Genomic DNA, 20,024 nt, shown 5'->3' on the forward strand with positions numbered 1-20,024 from the left:
ATGAAGGATACAGTGAAGAGAAGAGAGAGAGAGACGTGACGCAAGAGATGAATGCTGCTTCCAGTCGAATAGATTTAAGTTGAGGTGTTTTGGGGACTGTATAACCACATGGATCTGTCATCTTAAACCCAGGACAAGTATAACCCAGGGTTCATCTATGATTTATAATAATTGCAGGGATTTACAGTGTGTGTTCTTCATCCTGTGCATTCCTGTCCCCAAACGATAACGTAAAAAAAAAAAAAATCCACCAGAGATTACGTACCATACTGTATCCCATTGAAGATGACGACAGTGATCCCCTCTGAATACATGTCTCAGTAATTTGAGATCTTTTCACGTTTACTTTCTTCCTCTTCCATGCAGAATGAATCTTAAAATCCTGCAATCAGCTCTGAAGGCATTTATGGTGCAAATTTAGCAGGTTCATCTGCTTACTGACTTTTAAATTCTGGTTTATACTGTACTTTTACTTGGTCATTGATGTGGTCTGTGAATTTGAGTGAAATACAACCTTCTTGAGGTCTGTAAGGAAGGCTCTAACCCTGAGATTAAATCAATAGTCAATAAATCAATTGATTGGAAACTCTATTGATAGTTAAAGTATTTCTTTTCAATAAGTGGCTTCAAATGAAAGGTTTTAGGGTCTTGGTTGGACAAAATGAACAATTTGAGGACTTTATCTTGACCTCTGAAAAATGACATTTTTGGGGGCATTTTTTGGAGTCAATCAATGACTTAATCAAGAAAATAATTGGCAGACTAATGAAATAAATGTTGGTTTCTTATTAGATTACCAGTGTTTTAATGCTCCTGATGACAGTGTGACTTTTACCAGAAGCCAAACCATCCATTTCATTTTTACCTGCTTCATAAACTGCTGTCAAAGCAATCTGATTATGAAAATGAGTATCGCAATATAGCAATTATCATCAAATGATGCTTGCATTGCCCTCTATTAGAGCAAAGACAAGGTTGGTGTTATACTCATTTGTAAGGCTGTAAAGTGTCTAACACACACACACACACACACACACAGAATTCCCTCCTCAGCAATAACATCTCTCCATAGATCGTTGCCTGTTATTACAGTATTATTTGGTTATTGATTGAAGCCATTTGTGTTGGAAAAACAAATCCACAAACAAACGCACAAACTACATTCATGATTCAAGTCAATAAGAAAATATAAAGATGAAAATCAAGTTTTTTAAACTTTTAACTTGTAAGTGCTGTGATATTTCCTTGCTGCTAACTGAAAAAATGAATGTGCAGTAGTTTCAGAATTGATGCTCACAAACTCTCAAAGATCTGCATCATTATTAAATGTAACTTCATACTCCTAATATGAGATAAACTGCTAAAACTCCCTGAACATAAATTCATTATTCATGATTTCATTAACCTTTCTAACTATAGGCAGCTTCACCCTGTCTCGAAAAATCTGATTGAGGGTTTTTATTCACTCCCTTTTATGCATTTCAACCTTTCAACCTTCTTTATTTCACTTGCACCACGTCAGCACAGCAGTGATTAGCAGAGTTCGGCTTGTGTAGCGCCTCATCTGTGAAACATTCAGCTGGTATGACTGAGAAAATCTATTGACCAAACCACAAAACTGATGTCCAATATAAGGACAGAACCACATTTCCCATTGATCTCTTTCTCTGTTTTCAGTCTTCATCATTTGTCTGTAATTCGTGATAAAATGTCAGGATTAAATTATATGCTGTAGATTTTACATAATTCACACTTTTGCTCATGATTAATATATGCTACAGAAGGTTGAAAAGAAATGTCAGACAGTAGGATAAAAATCTACTGGTCTTCAAGTTTTCCTCCTCTTCTGTGACTTTTTACAAGAATCAGAAGCCAAATATAGAACTGCTGATTGCCCTTGTCCTTTCAAAAAATGCCAGATGATCAAATCATAGTTTCATCATTAAAGAAACTGTCAATGGATGACACAAAAGGTACTCTTGAGCTATTCTGAGGAACATCTCAGCACTACCACGTAGCAGCTGAAGGTGCCATCCCGTCATATATCAGTAAAACCCGCACTGTCCTCCAAGCACTGATTGCTTGAGAATCTGGGGTCAGGCTAATAATGATTCCTGCCCCATTAATTTTACTGCTTCAGCCTGGACTGGACCCTCTTAAGGGTGGCATGTGTTTAATTAATCATCTCATCCTGATATCTGGTCAGTGGTCACCCAATTCATCTCTCACTGTTCCTCTCCCGATGAGTAAAGAGGGCTTTTCATCAAGTCTGGAGAAATGGAAAACTGGAAGACTTAATTAATACTCCTTTTCTCCCTCCCTCTTGTCTTTTTCTTCTTTCTTTTATCCTTTCAGACTAATAAAGGTGATGCATTGGCCAATCGCGTCCAGAACACACTGGGCTCCTACGAAGAGATGAAAGACCTTTTAACCAGCCATTCAAACCAGAGCCACTTAGTAGGAATCCCCAAAAGCAGCAGTGCCAACAACAACCTGCAGACCCCAACCACTTCAGCTACAGAGAGATCGGCCATGGAGTCCCAGCTTTTCAACGAAACCCTTAGAGGAGGAACGGGAGGTGGAGGAGGAGGAGTAGCAGAGGGAGGTGGGGAGAAGAGGATGGGAAGTGCGCCTTCCTCGTCTTCAACTTCCATGCAACCTCCCGCTTCAACAGCATCCTCATCAAGCTCCCAATCGATCCCACATCAGAATTCCAAAAAGTCCCGGAGCTCCATGGATTGGTCAAGGGGAGGCCATGGACAGAGTACCCAGGGAACAGGCCTTGTTCTGGGGTTAGGACAAGGGCAGGGGCAGGCCACAGGAACTACAAGTGGAAGAGGGAAACTGTCTTTATTAGAGGAACAGCAAATGCAAAGGCATGACGAGCTGTTTAGTTCCCTGAAAGATGAACTAGGTCTAAAAGGAGACTCAAGCCCTTCTTCTTCCTCTTCCTCTTCTTCTTCTTCCTCTTCTTCTGGGAGGAGGCATTCTTCCCATCCCTCCAAAACCGTTCCTGTTCCAGGTGAGTCCTTCATGTAAAGACCTTAAAGGAATAGTTTGACATTATGGGAAATACACGTATTAGCTTTTTTTCCCTAGGAGTCAGATGAGATGATCCATTCCAGACTAATGTTTGTACACTAAATATGAAGCTAGAGCCTCCAGATGAATAGCTTAGTTAGCATAAAGACAGAAAAACAAAGAGAAACAGTGACCTAAGGCAAAGCATTAAAGTGAATAAAACCTAAATCAAATTGTTCCTTTAAAAAATAGTGGGGAACATTTCAGGATACGGTTAAAGTCATTCACAAAACAAAAAAGAAAACATCGTATATGAACACATTTTGATATTCATAAACAATCATTTTCTTTCTCCTGGAGCCCCATGTGCTGATGAATAATTTCAGTGAAAAAACAGACTGTATCACCTTTTGCTTGGGATTTATGAAAATTAACATCTGCATCCGATGGTAACCTTGTTTTTCGGATGATTTCTAAACCACCAGGCAACACATAATTTGCTTTGATTGTGATTGGCTCCATCCATCTGGGAGAGTGAATTTTTGGCATTCAACCTTCATTAGATTTTGACAGAACAGAGCAGAGCAATATTCTACAAAAACAGGTGTTGCTTTGGGGATTTTTATTCTTTCCTGTAGAGGGACCACTTACATTGCCATTTTGGTTTCTCCTTCTCATTTACAGATGGTGGCAATTTTAGATCTTCTACCATAGACGGTGGCCATTTTAAGTCTTCCACTAACACAGAAAATGGTGGACATTTTAAATCCTCCCCATTTGAAAATGAAAGTTCTTACCTCTCTACATCCTCCTCGCCGCTGGCTTCCACGTCGGTCTTGACAACACCTACTCCTGGTCTAACCACTCCCACTTCAGGATTGACCACGCCCACATTCCCACCTGGTAGCCTATCAGGGAAGCCAGTCGCAGTGCAGCAGAAGCCCACGGCGTATGTTCGACCAATGGACGGCCAGGACCAGGCGCCCAGTGACTCTCCACAGCTGAAACCCCTGCTGGTGGCCACAGAGGGATTCAACAATAGTCAGACTTATGGAGGAAACTCTGGGAACGTGAAGAATAAACTGCCAAAACTCAGTCTAAGCCACACAGGAGAGGTAAGAGAACAATCATTATGACTCCTTATTCATATGAAATTGAAGGATGGAATGGGATGAATGGTGCAGTGATTTTTCTCAAATCAACATCTACACTGACTCAGAGGCAGTAAAGATAACTATAGTAACAGATAACATATTTTTTTACAACCTCGTCCCAAATAATGTTTGAGTCCTACATTTTGCAAAGTAATGCTTAATCATTTTCATGTATTTCGTATAATACTTACTACTATATAACAATCATTTTATAATACTAAAATGATTGCCCAATTGTTTATCATTGTTTCACAATTCACAAATGAGCTCCAGGCAAAATATTATTTAAAATTCAATTGCCCAAGGAACAAATATTTTAGAAATCCTTTGCCATTAGTAACTATGTGTTGGTTAGTAACTAGCCAGAGACCCACACTTTTGTATGGTATGCATTTTTAATTGCTCCTAGACATTTGGGATTAGTAAGACCTCATAAGTACAAAAACAAAGTATTGCCTTTGAACAGGAAATAGTTTTTTAAAAAAGTCTTCATATGGGGACAATGGGTTCATTTTATTGTATAACACGATTAATTCACCATTGTATAAAACTATCTATTTCCTTACATTTACACCTTCCCTTTGCACCAAGGACAATAAAGTCCAAACGTCTTCAAACGAGTACTTCTTGATTAGCAGTGTCATAGCTTGGTGCTTTTGCTAAAATTAGTCAAATGTATATAACATCAAACTACAAATGTTATTATGCATAAATAAGTTTCAAACATAAAATTTGATAAGGTTTTGTACCTGCTTGATTTTTGTCTGGGGCTGTTGATGCCTGACATCTCGTTTTTAAACTGATTAATGTAATGTGCTTTGGCTGCCACTAGGTGGCACAAAATGGTGTGCACGAATGAGTTCAATAGGTCAAAGTTCAGCATAATGAAATATAAGGTCCAGCAAACCTAAAATGTGATGTCCCCATATGAGGATGCAGGGTTGCAAGAGGATAAGATGAATCGTTATTTAGATAAAATTACATTTAAGTAGTTGCATTGAATCACACTTTAAGGTCATACTGAAATTAAATCTGTAAAAAATTGTCCTGTGCTCTCCTTTGAGACAAAAATCAGAAACCATAAGGAAGTAATTATTTTAATACATCTAATCCAATCTTGAAAAAACGTGATAAAGTGGTGTTCTATCATACGCAGAACATACGGTCACACTGAGCCTGATTGCATCCTGCTACATGACACAAGACCTACAGACTCTTGACAGCAACCCACATTAGCTTTATTGCTGATAGTCTCCTTCTCATCTAACTTTAAAACATAAACACATCATGTCCTGGACCGTAGCTTGTTGAACGAGCCACCAAACAACATTCACAAGGGAAAAGTATTCCGCTAATATCAGTTAGCAGGCTAGATAGCTAATTAGGTGCTCAGCTGCAGCACATTAAGCACATTAATGAATTAAAGCATACTTGTCACTTTGGACCTGTTAGATGCTGATGTGGTCATTTCTTTTCCATATCACTGCTAACAACCGCTGTCTGACCAGGACTTGTAAGCTGCATTTCAAGTTTTACCAAGTTTTTTTACTCTGTTTCTTGTTTTCAATCAGTCAGCCAGCTGCTGTCAATCAAACACAGACACTGACACACCCCTCTAACTGCTGAGACAGAAAAGGAGCATTTCTGATATTTCACCAAATAACTTTTTTCTTCCTTTTAGAGTAATAATAAAAAAAACTTTTAACAAACTTTTCACTGCAAAAAAGGATGAGCGGGTATGATTACAGTTGCTGGAGATATTTACGTTGAAATAGACCCCTCTTAAAACATAGAAGCACATACCATTATTCTAAAGGTATAAATCATATCTTAAAATGGAATTAAAAATATATCCATGAGCGTGTGGTGTAGTGAGTAATGACACATATTGTCAGTGTGCTTCTGATTTAGGTACATGTTTTCATCTTTGAATAACAACATTACCTCTCTCTCTTGTTCAAACCATGCACTCTGCATTACTTTGAGTAATATCATGGTGAATACTGACACATTTGAGTAATTGTAATGTCAAATAAATCTGACACAAGTCTCTCACTCACTCCCACTTAACTCTCTAACCTGCTCACTCGCATGCACTTTCTTTTTCAAACAAGCAAGAAACACCAAGCTTGATGATGATGATGATGTGTGTGTATGTGTGTGTGTGTGTATATATGAGTCTAGTTGACAGGCGAGTAGTCATCCATATCGAGCAAGCCAGCTGTTCCCTTGCTTTGATAGAGCATGTGTGTGTGTGTGTGTGTGTGTGTGTGTGTATGTGTCACAGTCCAAATGAGCCCGAGATGGAGCTTTGAGCATATGGCACCGAGAAGGAGAAAAGCAAGGGAGACGGGGGGGGGGGGGGGGGGGGGGGGGGGGGGAATTAAAATATATTTTACTTTCAACACTTTCTTGTGGAGGGTAAGAAAGAGCGCAAGTACATTCATGGCCATGAGTGGTTTCTTTCACTTTGTTTCACCCACACATCTATGGATACTCCGTTATCGCCTGCTCACCATTTAGTTTTCACTCTACTCAAATTTATTCCAGTGAGAGTTTACTGAAAGGAAAATGTAAACTCAACACAGACTGAGGGGGAGGAAGAGAGGGATATAAGAGGAAAAGGGTTGGGGCGGGGGGGGAACTGATGATGAAGTGGGGAGGTGGAGGAGACCGGGCAGGGAGATGAAGGAGGGAAAGAGGAAGACAAAGACTGACTGATTACAGCACCTTATCATCGCTGTATTTGTTCTGGTTAGATGAGTTATTGGATGTGTTCTGCAGCTTAAACAGCAAGTAGCAGCAAATCAGAGGATTGAACCAGACAGTAAATGAGAGACTTTGTGAATCCTGCTGCTCATTTTATTCAGCCAAAACAAGGGTAAAATGGTCACCTTTTACCCTTTGATTAGTGGCTCTGTGAACTGAAAGTTAAGCTACATAGCAGCGGTGGTAATCCTAATGTGTCACATGAATGCAAAACCAATAAAAGAATCCCTAAGTGTGACTTTGTGTGTGAGTGCAATAAGCCTTTAAACTGCTGTGGAAACCTCCTGTTAGCACGATAGAATTATTGATTAGCGCTCTTTATTCCCAAGTGTGTGTGTGTGTGTGTGTGTGTGTGTGTGTGTGTGTGTGTGTGTTAGTGTGTGACTGATAACACTATTGATCTGTTCCCCCACAGTTACAGTATAAATCTACTTGTGGACACACACACATACACTCAAACATCTAGTTACTGTAAAAGAAAGAAAGAAAGAACAAAAACAAACAACAACAAAAGCAAACAAAAAATTACATATAGCATATATATATATATATCTAAAGTCCTTTAGCTTGATGGAATTTGATTGAAAGTGACCAAAAAACTCACCTAACAGTTATCAAATCACATTCTGTTGTAAATATTTCTACCTCCTGTTCAAAGCACTGAAGTATTTAGCATTGTTCTTCTTCCTGCCCACATCAGACCATTGAGAAAATCACTAAAGAAGAGGAAAATCTTAAATATGAACTCTGGAAAATTCAGAAAACTGTGGTCATAGTGCAGGCATGTCCAAACTATTCCATAAAGGGGCCGTGTGCCTGCAGGTGTTTGTTCCAACCAATCAAGAGCACATGATTCAACCAATCAACTGTCTGAAGACTGAGATCAGTTGATTATATGGGTCAAGCCTGGTGTGCTCCTGCTTGGTTAGAATGGAAACCTGCAGCCACATTACCCTTATGGAATAGTTTGGACATCCTTGTCATAGTGGCTCAGGTGTTAAGACATTGAGACCATGGACTGCAATGTCCCCTGGTTAAGTCCAGCTGGGAATCTCTGTGGCATTCTAGTTTCTGTCAACTGTCTATTAACACTATCTAATGAATTCCCCAAAAGCAAAAGCCCCAAAAATATATATTTGTTTAAACAAGAAAACTGTCTGATCCAATCACTCATACTTCTCGTAGCCTTTAAAACAGTATGAATTGATTTTTTTGGCCACTTGGGGGCAGCAGAACAAACTGTACACACAACATTTACATATTTTTAAATTATAAAGCAAATGGGTTAACAAAGGGTTTGCATATTTATAAATCCAGTGGACATAAAGCATATAAGCACTTATATGAAGTAATTTTTTTGAAAAACATTTAGGCTCCATTTAAGCTCTGTTTTGGTTTCCACCAGCTCCTGAACTTCTGGGGGAAATATTTGACTCTTCAGCAGCTAAATCTTTGCCTTTGGGTGTTGGTCAAGTAATGCACTTAATATAGAGTGTTTCACTGAAAACTGCTGCCTGCTACTGTAAGCTACACTGATGAGAGCAGTGAGACTGAAGCAAAACAGTAAAGATACAGGCTGTAAAACCACAACAATGAGCTGAAAGATGCCAAATAACTCAAATGTCAAGTGTTAATTCTGTGTGGGTATTTCACCACAAGCACCTTTCACATTACATTTGACCTATTGTTACTACACAAATATTGATTAGTGTTGCTTTAATTTACGACTTAACTAATAGATGGCACCTTCTACCTGAGAAAACTGTCTTAATTAATCTTAAATTCTATTGTTCTAGGTGGATTAATGATAAATAAGATCATTTACATAGCATTGCATACAAAATACCATTAAAAAATCCTCATATGATTTACTAACTCATTTTAATTAATTAAATAGGCTACTGGCTTCTGTATGATTTATAATAAGAAAAAGGATGTCTTATCTTAAACTGGAACAAAGGAGCAAAAGACACTTTACAGAAGTATTTATACTTCAAAGAGGTCAAGCTGTCACTATGCTTTTAGTGACACTCGTTTGCTTACTGTCTCCAGTGCACTCTCATTCAGGTAAACAACACTCATGTCAAGTGGATATACAAGTGTATTTGTGAGGCTGCAAGAAGGTAAACAGGGAGGTGACAGGTGACATTTCCAACAGTACTGTGACAAGTTTCATTTACATGTAGTTCAAAGTATAGAGCTGATGTAATTTCACACTGATTTGAAGGCCTGCTGTGGTGTTTCCGTCAAGTGTGCGGTAGAGGTGCACACAGCGCCTCACCACTAATGTAGCGGTAAATAAGAAGCAGGGTATACTAAGACCTCCAGTCAGCAATCACCATGAGGCCAACACCAACAAAATCAATTCTGCTCTCCGAGAGCGTTCATTTATGCCTTTTTGCATGAGAAGATCCTGCCTTTATATAACACACTGGTCTGGTAAAAGTGAACGTAGGTATATACATTGACAGCAGTCTTAAAAGCTGGAATGAATTTAGACAGACTCTTCACTACATCCCTACTTTATGCCCTCTATCCTGTGGTCTGTCAAAGTTCTTTATGATTCAGCAGAAGCTGCTTTCTGTTTCAAAGCAGCAGTCAGCACTTAGCAGCGATATACTGCTGAACAGGTTATGTTGGGACAGCAGGACATTCATTTACCAGGCACAGTGTGAAACCTTTCAGTGACAGATTGTAATACACATCAAATATAAAATTGTGCTAAACATTAATCAATTGTCGAGCACAAAATCCTATCACATTTCGATAAAATGCATATTCTAAAACATACCTTTTATATTAAAGATATGGATATGTGCCAGGATATAACAAATCAATCTGCATCTCTTTCAGCTTCAACACACCTTGAACAAAGTAAGACATTTAAAAACGTGGACATCATGCAGATGTCACCTGAGGTAACCTGAAATATTTTAGCCACTAACTGTAGTTCTGATAGGTTAACAACGAGTAATGTTGGCATCTGTGTGGTTGACATTTAAAGCAAATATACTGTAGCTGGAAGGTATCAGATGATGTCATACTGTATGCTAATTTGTATATTATAAGGGACTTATTGTGCTCATTTACGACTTTATTCTGAGACTCCACTAGATTAGCTTAGCATGATTCACAGTTTTTTTTGTCTGGGAGACACCTTTATTTAGTAGTAGACAGACAGGAAACATGGGAGAGAGAGGGGGGGGGGTGACATGCAGCAAAGGACCTCTGGCTGGAATTCAAACTGGGGTCAGCTGTATATGTGGCATGCACACTAACCACTCGACCACCCGCGCACCCAGGATTCACTGTTTTTAAAAAAAAATCCTTATTCATCTTATCCTGGCCCTTCATGTACCCCCCCCCCCCAGTTCTGTGGCTGTCTGAAATAGGTTGTTTTAGCTCCTGTCTCTTTAAGGCAAGGCAAAGCCTGGATTTATATAGCACATTCCATTCAAAGCATCAAAACAAAGTGCAAAATAACACAATAAAAAAGAAGTATAATTAGCATACAGTTTAATACAATTAAACACATACATTGAAGAGCTAAAAGAAGAGAAAGCAAAAACAAGCCCAATAGAATACAGCGGGGTAAAACACATGAAAAAAAGTTGCAGTGCAGTGTAAGAAATGAATAATTATTTGATTTAATAAAAGGCAGCAGCAAACAGAGAACTTAAAAATATCTTTCCTGCTAAAGACCTGACATTTAATGAAGCTAGATTTAGTGCAATTTTTTAGGACAGGTTGAGGCTGACAAGGAATGGATGCTATATCTGATGAGTTTGCAGAATTAGTTTGGTGTTTCCTAGCAGATTTACCTTTTTCCTGTTACCTAGTTAGGAATTTAGGAAGCTGCTGGAACACTGAGAAGAATCCTAAGTGCCATCTGCCTTGACGCCTGGACCCAACATATATCAATTAGATTTTACACAAAGAGAGGTGGATGTGCTGTGCTTTTACAGTATGAGACTGGGGAGGATAGGAGGTGGTGGGCCGATTGTGACAAAAATGGTGGAGATGGACACTAAGGGGGATTTAAGGGAGAAAAAATGGGAGCAGGGCGGGGGGTAAGTTTGGTCCCAGCAGTGACCAGTTATTTCATCTGGTCAGTGAACTCCATGAGGGGGGTGAGAAGAGAGAAAGAGTGACTGGAAAGGGGGGTGACCTACAGTAGATGGAGCTGGGGCAGGGGGTGAAGGAGGGGGATACTCACAGGTCTTCCACGATCGAAGCTTTCCTCGGGCACGGGCCAAGATAGCTCTTCTGTCTTCCTGCTGTTTTGATTCCTCTTGTCTCCTTGGCAGAGGGAACAGATGGGTGCTGCAAGTAAAACACGCTAGGGTTGAACTGTTTCACTCCTGACTTGTTAAGGCAAAGTCCATCTTCCTAAACAAGATGTCTGCAGTCCCTGAAAATGTTGAAATTGTCAATAAGATGGACTGTATGGATGGTACGTGCAGTTGAAAGTTCTGTGTTCAGTGCCAAAATCAGCGGAATTTCTCAACTCCGCTTCTGACTGGTGGTAGAGGGCCATGGTAAACACCTCAGCATTCAAAGAGCTGACTGTGTTCAACAGATCAATAAAGTCTTGTTTCAGTACCTCAGACAATTGTTTCACAATATCATTGGTCCCTATGTGCACTATCATGGTTTTCACAGTTGGATTTGCAGCCACGATATGCAAGATTCTTTCTGCCAAGTCAGAGACCGTATCCTTGGGAAAGAGGAGTATTTTGGTGTTCTCACTGCACATGTTTTTGAGTTTGAGGTCCAGTGGGTAGCTTTCCTTGTAACGTTTTGCTTTCAAATGTACTCACAGTTGTTAATCTTCTGTGTGATGATTTGAGGTTATTCATGTCATCAAATAGAGATGCATAGTCCTTCAACACTTGGTTGTTGGGGAGGTTTCTTGCTAATTCTCCCTTTCGCAGCTGTCTATAGCTGTGTACCGCTAACCACTGGGTTGAGGATGCTCTCTGCATGGACGATAATGCAGGAAAGCCAGCATCACAAATCTAAAGGCGCTGGGCACTGCCTGTTACTCGTCCTCCCATTTCCCAGGGAAATGATTTACTCTTGGGCTTTACGCCAAGAGAGTTCCAGGGAGAACTACCACTTGTAGATTTATTATGTGATACACAACCTTCCTGTTTCTTGTTTCTTGGTACCCTTGTTTGGCGCTAATTTGCCATGAGTTAACATGCTCTTGTCTGCTATTTTGAGTCCATGGTAAAGTAGTGTTGTTCCCACATTCTCTTCCATGTTGACTTCTAACGGTTGAATTTTGGTTTCCAGCACTGCAATCTTTTGTGTTTGTGGTAGTCATTAGTGGAAAAAGGGTAGTCCCTGCAGTACAGGCTTCTGCTGTTGGTAGGCCACACTCACATTGTACTGAGGAGGTCATAAAATGTTGAAATACGGCAAAAGTGTCTGCAAAACATTATAGTGACAGTAAGCCGCAAAGGGTCTGGGATAGGGTTTAGGCCCCCTCCCACCAATAGTGCATGGGAATTCATTTATTTTTATCATTCTTTACTCAAAATGTCAACTTCTAAAATACATCCATACATGTTTGAGGTGGAATCCTATCCAAAATATGTGCGTGAACAATGCAAACAACATATGGAAAACCCTTAGCAACAACAAACGAAGCATATAGAGCAGGTTGAAGCCCTGGATTTTGACTTGCAGGGAGCATTTCTACATGTGTTAATCTCAGGCTTTGGGACTTTGACCATGTTTAACATAGATATCTGACATCATAATAGTATGCACATAACACAAAACCACAAAAAGTATAATAGGCCCCTTTAATTTGCTAAGACTAGCATCTTTGCTATATATGTATATATATTTATAAATAAGTACATATATAAATATACAGTATTAATGTCTGCAACCACAGCAAAATGGCCATGTTTAGTTGGTTTATACAGTAAGGGAGGACAAGGATGAGGTAGCATCAGAAGAAGAGAAAAATGACAGATAGTCGAATGCAAATTTTATTTTACTGTGGAAGTGAACCTCTTTAATTTAAAGTGAGTGGAGAGAAAATACCGAGGAGGGGAGGCAGATATTCAAGTGAAAAGGAAACCAAAGATAGGAGATGCTATATTGAATAAAAATGGTTTCTGCTATCTGACTGTAATTTAGTCCCATTGGCTGCAGTGGTATCTGAATTAACATGAGACCCATCCATGGAAAACTGTTCATTGTTTGTTTGTTTTTTCAGTAAATTATAGATTCAGAGCTTCAGTATGATTTACTCCACACTGCAGAAGTCAACAAATGCTTAAGGAAGCTTTCCCTGTTTGTTCATTCATTACCGTAACAGTGCAGATGGATAGTCAGGCAGACATGGGGGAGTAACAGTAAAATGTGGAGAGAAGGGTGTGTATAAAATTACAGTGTATAGAAATACCTTCTCTGAGGAAATAAAGAGGAGGCGAGAGATTGAGGCAACGAGGGAAAACGGGGATAAAATATTTTCTCACTTCCAGCAGAACTAGAAGAGAGTTATGAGGAGTCTGCCAATGCAGCAAACAGCTGGCTTCATTTGCATAATACCCATCAGGCCTCTCTTTCCCTCAGGCTGCCTGTCAACTCACGACCAAGACACACACATACACACATACACAGATAAATGACACCATCGTTCACCACATCAGCTCCTATGTGCTTATATAGGCACCACGTCTGTGCCTCTTCAAGAAACTTTGAGTAGTGATGCTGGATCGGCTTTTTTGTGATTGAATGATTTACTTATGTGATTTTCATAAAGCCGACTAATTGCCTCTGCAGAGAGAGGGGGATGAAATGACTTAGCTTTTATGCTGATAATAAAATGATCATAAAATCATCCTCTAGAAACAAAGAATTCAGTCCGATGAATCAAACTACTCTTGAGTGGCTGTAGCAGGCAGAGAAGAGGGAGCCTGGGGAGAAATATACTTTGACCAAATAGCATAGGGGAGGTTTCCTATCACCCATCAGGTGCTGCTGTGGTGTCATCACAGCAATAGCTGCCCCTGATAAGAGAGATCACAGAGGAGAGAGGGCAGCAGACTGAGTCAGTGTCTGCAGGGTTTAAAGTCCATTATTTTAACAGCTAAGATCATCTTCAGGTTTGTTACAAGATCATCTGGAGAGGGCTGTCTGCTCTGTGGTAATGAGTTGATGTGAATGATGCGCTGTTAGATAACAATGCAGTGATGTTATGTCATGTACTGTGGTGATGTACAAGCAGCAAGAAAGCAAATAGTATGTCAGCATCAGCTGAAACACTGCTGACAAAGTCAAATGTACATGGATACATTTCTCCTCACATTTACAGATTGCTGTTTCCTAAGAGAGCACACACACACACACACACACACACACACACACACACACATAGATAATGAACACAGTTGCCACAGAGCACAGTTAGTTATTTAGCGATGCCATTTATAACGGACAGAATGTGATTTCAGATGAACTGTTTACACTGGGGATTAACATTACAGCACTGTTTACTGGATTAGCTGCAATGATCAGCATTGATCTCCGCTGTCACCATAAGAGGCTGATCGTGTGTGTTATTGCCCCTCAGAGTGCTGTCATCTTGTGCCTAAGTAAATCCCCCTCTTCACATCATCTGAATTGGACATTTTTCAAGAGGCTGGGCAGATAAAACAGCTGTTATTTAAACATGTCTGGCTCCACCACACTGGTGTATCTGAGGTCGCTGGTTCAAGTTGGGGCAGGGCCGAGCGATCAACACGCAGCAGCTCTCGGTGATCGCCAACCAGGGGTCACAGTAGTCAATCTCTGCACTTTCACTGCAGGTTCCAAATCATCTGCTGTAGTGATTTGGAGGGGCTTAGTGTCCTTGCAGTACCATGTACCCGATGCCACAGGTTCACACAGTCAAGACTTTAATTCATAGTTTAAAGCCTGAGTCTGTGACATTTTAATAAAAGAATTATGCAGAGCAGCAGAGGAAAAATAATGGATAATTTTCTTCAGTAAAAGTAGCAATGCCACGATGTAAAAAAAGGCTTTTTTTAAACTGCATTTAAAAGTGCAACAAAATACATTCAAAGTATCAAAATAAAGCACTTCATAGATTTGAATTACTGTATATATTTTACGTTATTAGATTATTATTGACACATATAGGCAGCATTTTAATGGTTCAGCTTTATTCATTTATGACAAAAAAAAAAACTAAACTCCCTCTACAAGACAAAATTGGGTCACATGTAGGTCCCATTGTGGTTAATATTATACTCTAGTGGTGCAAATTCCCACATAAATTTGCTAGAAATCCAATCATCAAAATCAATTGACATGCAGTGAACATGGGGCTTTAAGGGGCCTCTTGGGGTCTGGAGCCCTGGGGCAGTTACTCACATTTCCCAGTTTTTAATCCAGCCTTGAGGATGATGATATATGTTGTATGACAAAAGACATCTAACATAAAGGCATAGATCAAGCGAAAAGAAAATACATTTTCCAGTGAAGTAAAAGGACCTCAAAATTTAAATATAGTACTTGAGTAATCATACTTTCCACCACTGGTTGTAGGTAAATGATTAATTGTAGGACTGGGGTTGAGGCTCTAAGTGAGCAGTTGTATCTGCGGCAGCACTAATGGCCATCTGTGAACATTATAAGACATACTCAAAGTCTTTTAAAGATGCTCGGTCACAGTTCCACTCCAACCTATTCAATAACAATCCAAGCGTCTTTTTTTTCCACCATAAATCATCTCTTGAAGCCACAATCATCTTCTCCAATTGAGGCTACAGAAGAGCGATGTAACAGCTTCATTGACTTTTTCAGAGCCAAGGTCAACAACATCCGCTCTCTGATGTCCAGCTCTTCCTTTCTGCCTCCTCCTAACATCGACCCACTGTCTAGGAGCTTGCTGTCTCTACTCCATTTTGCTGGTATCAGGCAGAACCATATTGAGGAAATCGCCAGAAAGATGAAACCCTGTACTTGTGCCCTGGACCCCATTCTCAGGGACTCTGATTTCCCCAAACGGCCAACCTCTCCCTTCAATTCGGTATTGTTCCATCTACTCTCAGGGTCATAGTCATCAGCCCTCTCCACAACAAGCCCACCCTGAACCCAAAAGTTCTTGCTAGTTACAGACCTAACCATGCTCATTGTTGTGTATGCCCTGCAGCTGATGCAGGGTCCACTTCTCTCCTGGTTCCCCTTGATCACCTTATCCTCTTACAGCACCTCCACATCACCACTGGGCTTAAATGGTTTCAGTCCTACATTTCCAGTAGGACTGAGTATGTCTTACTGGGAGGTTACAGGTCTAGATCGCTCCCTGTCAGCTGTTGTACAAGGATCAGGTCTTGGCCCCACCCTGTTTACCCTGTATATGCCCCCCCTTGGACATGTTATCAGCAGACATGGGATGTCTTTTTATTGATATGCTAGTGATACTCAGCGGTTCATTAAAACTGACTCAAGCCCTTCTGCAACCATGTCACCCCTCAGGACTTTTCTTGAGGAGATAAAGGACTGGATGGAGACAAATGTCCTCTACTTAAATAGCAACAAAAGAGGGAAACTCTCCTAACTGGCACTCCACACCTGATTCAGTCATTCCTCATACCTCATCTCACCTTTGATGGCCAAGAAATCCCCCTTTCCTCCTCAGTCACTAATCTGGGTGTAAGGTTTGACCCTCAGCTGAATTTCAATTTGCTCCTCGGGCCCCCAGTACTAAGCACACTATGGGTGATCAAGCCATCTGCTGCACCACACTTGTAGGACAGCCTTCCTAACCATCTGACAGCAGCAGACTCTAGACTCTTTTTTTAAAAGCCGTAAAATCTTTCTTCTCAGACTTTATCATCTTAACTCCTTTACCATTTTCTCTATGTTGTGTGTTCTATGTTGGTAATACTGGTGTACTTTGAGTTACACTTTGAATAAACTGTGCAGTACAATTAAATGTGTCATTATAATAATAATAATTATTGATTAGTTTCATAATAGCCAGAGAAGACTATTTAATATGACTCACAGTCATGATACACATTTGGGCTTTGAGAAAAATGTAAATCCACATTTTTAGTATTTTTACCCTGGCTTTGTGTTTATCATATGCCATAAATTGAAATATTATCTCTTTTCATCTAGCTGGAGCCACCAGTTCTGGAGGTACATTTATTCTTTTATGTGCCCACTTGGTACCAAATAAAGTCGATTACCCACTTTCCTTATAAAAATACAGCTGCAATTTTATATTGCACCAGTATTAGTCTATGTATCATGCCTTTGGGCAACCTATTCTCACTTTTAAGTGGTCACATATGGATGCTTGGTCAGGACCCCTTGGCGTCACTATTTAATGCACTGGGTACCCTTTTAGTATCATTTTTTCAATGTGCAGGATAGTCCAATAGACTTCTATAGAACTCCCACAACATCTGAAATAGATGCCATGAGACCGATGATACTTATATAAGGTGAAACATTTCCATATTCGGAGGTGGCGGATTGGGTGGATGGCTAGATAAATTGAAGGCACTTTTTGCTGCAGGAGACCACTATTCACCTCCTGTTTTTCAGGAGTGTTCTTAACCGTTCTTTGGGAGTGTTTTTAACCATAAGTCTGCACAGTTTGTAACCTCAACCACAATCTTTCCCTAACCAAGTGGTTTTGTGCCTAAACCTTACCAGACCACAGCGTTCTCACACCATTAAAGCATCATTGTTTTTTAACAGTGATTGCTGTGATACTGCTCATTGAAAAATGATACTAAAACGGCACCCAGTGACACCCAGTGCCGTCAAGCATCTTTATGTGATGAGTATGTTTTAGGTAATGTATTAGTGAAAGTCTTTATGCCATTTAATTAAAAGGGTTATATCATTCTTCTTCAAAGTTTTCAAATTAAAATATCTTCCTGTTGTGTTGAAGGCATTGCTGATATGTGATTGATAATGACACGCTGAGCTGCTTTAATGCAACAATATTAATTCCCCAGGATGTTCGAGTAGTAAAACATCCTAGTTAATACTTATACATCTTGACTGGTAAAATATGATAAATTACAAGGCAACTTCATTTTACACAATAAAAAACTGGACCGAACAGCTAATAAAATATCCGACTATTCCATAACAGCTTATGTCTGGTGCCCATAAAAATATGGTTATAAAAATCTTTATTACTCTTGGCTTTACAGAACAATACATGGAGAAGCCCTGCTGCTAGCTCTTTAGTATTATTCATTAGGTTCTGATACAGGCCAGTGGCTGTTCCCAACTTTGTGCGTGTGTTTGTGTGTGTGAATGTGAGAGTGGGTGTGTGGTAGGGCCTTTTAATAAAAAATGCCCCGCTGGGCTTTGCGTTGCCAGTTTGCCAATCAGAGCATAGCCACGATATGCAAATCACGCACGCACACACACACACACACACACACAGGCGTAAACACACACGCCGAAGAGCAGGCGCTCACACACAGCGCGAGAAGGAGTGTTTTGATCTACCAGGGCCATTACAGACATTTTAAAATCCTATGAATATAAAAAAGAGAGCGAGGGAGAGGGATGGAAGTGAGAGGAGGAAGATGAGAGAGAGATGGGCGAGAGAGCATTGGAGAAATAGAGCAATGTAACCGGGTAGGAAAGTGAGAGGAGACAACATTTTCTGTTCTCTTCTGTGCTGCGTGCAACAGTTTATTATTTAGTTGTGAATGGGAGAATGCATCTGAGAGATTACATGGAAGATAGTCCATTAAATAGCTCCCTCTTTCCCTCTCTGCCATCACGCTTTGTATATTGTTCCTAGATATTACACCTACTGCTGGATGCAGAGGAGAGCGGTGGTGAGAGATGATGAGACATTTGGTATAAAGCCTGAGATTTATGGAATTGCTCACTATCAATAAACATGAACCGTGATTGGTTGATTGAACAAAAGGCATTCAGCAATCAGGCCAAATGTCAGCTCTGTATTCAGTGCAGCCAGATCATCTAAATGTTTTACAATGTTTGACATTACTGTAGCGTAGAGAGAACCAGACATTTCCAAACTCAGTCATGTTTCTAAACAATTACAACCATGGCTGATGACTAACAAGACGGCGTCATGCGGGTGATGACGTGAGAAATTATTAGACGCCAGACACCGCATCATCTATTTAGAGAAACACAGTGGTCATGTTTGTGAAATATCAGGACTCGCATTTAAAAGATGTTTGGAGGACAGAGGAGGAGAGGAAAGGAGGAGAGGAGAGGAGAGGAGAGGCGGCTAATAGGGTGATTAGGGGGGAGGAGAGCTGCTGTTGAGAAAAAGACTTTGTGTTGGATTATTTTCTCCTCTTAGGAGCTTACAGAGAACCAGTCGGTGTTTTACACCTCAGCTCTTAACACCCTAAATCCCCTGATTTAGACTTAAAGTGCATAGAGAGGGAAGAGTGGAGAAAAGGGAGGATGAGGAAGAGAGGGGAAAGAAAGGAAGGAGGGCGAGGGCAAGACAAGAGGGATGAAACAGAGGTGAGGAGAAGGAAGGAAAGAATAGATGAAGAGTGAAGAAGGGAGATTAAGAGAAAGAGATGTTAATTCAGTTTGTTGTTTGGAATTAACTAAATAAATGTAATTACACAAACAGGGAAAAGAGGGATGCTCACAAATTGATTAACAGATAAATATATCAGACTTCTAGGTGTTATTTCCCACTGATTAAGAAAATAGCTTGTGTGTGTTTGTGTGTGTTTGTGTGTGTGTTTGTGTGTCAGGCTCGCTCACTCGTCATCCTGCGAGTGTTGTCTGCGCCACTGTGGTGTGAAATACTGCGGCACGGCTTTTGGCTGTGGTGTAAACACACAGCGGTACCTGCGAAGTCACATAGGTCTCACCTCATTTTACAGCTCTGTGGTTGTCAGCGTCCAGGCTGAGGGCCATCGCTGAGACGTCACCGCTGGGTAGCCTGCACAGATGTGCTTTTATTCTTTAAGATATTTTACTGTAGATTTTTTACCAGATAGTGGAGAGAGACATCACAGTTTGACCAAGACACCCAAAATATAACAGTTCATTATAACAGAACATTTTTCAAGT

General features: G+C 40.2%; 1 protein-coding gene across 1 annotated transcript in view; it reads left to right on the forward strand.

Annotated features, from left to right (window-relative positions):
• Positions 1-20,024, forward strand: part of aff2 (AF4/FMR2 family, member 2) — a 154,108-nt gene that overhangs the window by 50,486 nt on the left and 83,598 nt on the right. Inside the window, exons 3-4 of the mRNA XM_053323996.1 lie at positions 2,356-3,022; positions 3,706-4,136. Of these exons, the coding sequence (XP_053179971.1) occupies positions 2,356-3,022; positions 3,706-4,136 (1,098 nt within the window). The remainder of the gene's footprint in view (positions 1-2,355; positions 3,023-3,705; positions 4,137-20,024) is intronic.

This window comes from Scomber japonicus, chromosome 8 (assembly GCF_027409825.1).
Source record: "Scomber japonicus isolate fScoJap1 chromosome 8, fScoJap1.pri, whole genome shotgun sequence".
In the NCBI taxonomy this organism is placed as follows: Eukaryota; Metazoa; Chordata; class Actinopteri; order Scombriformes; family Scombridae; genus Scomber; species Scomber japonicus.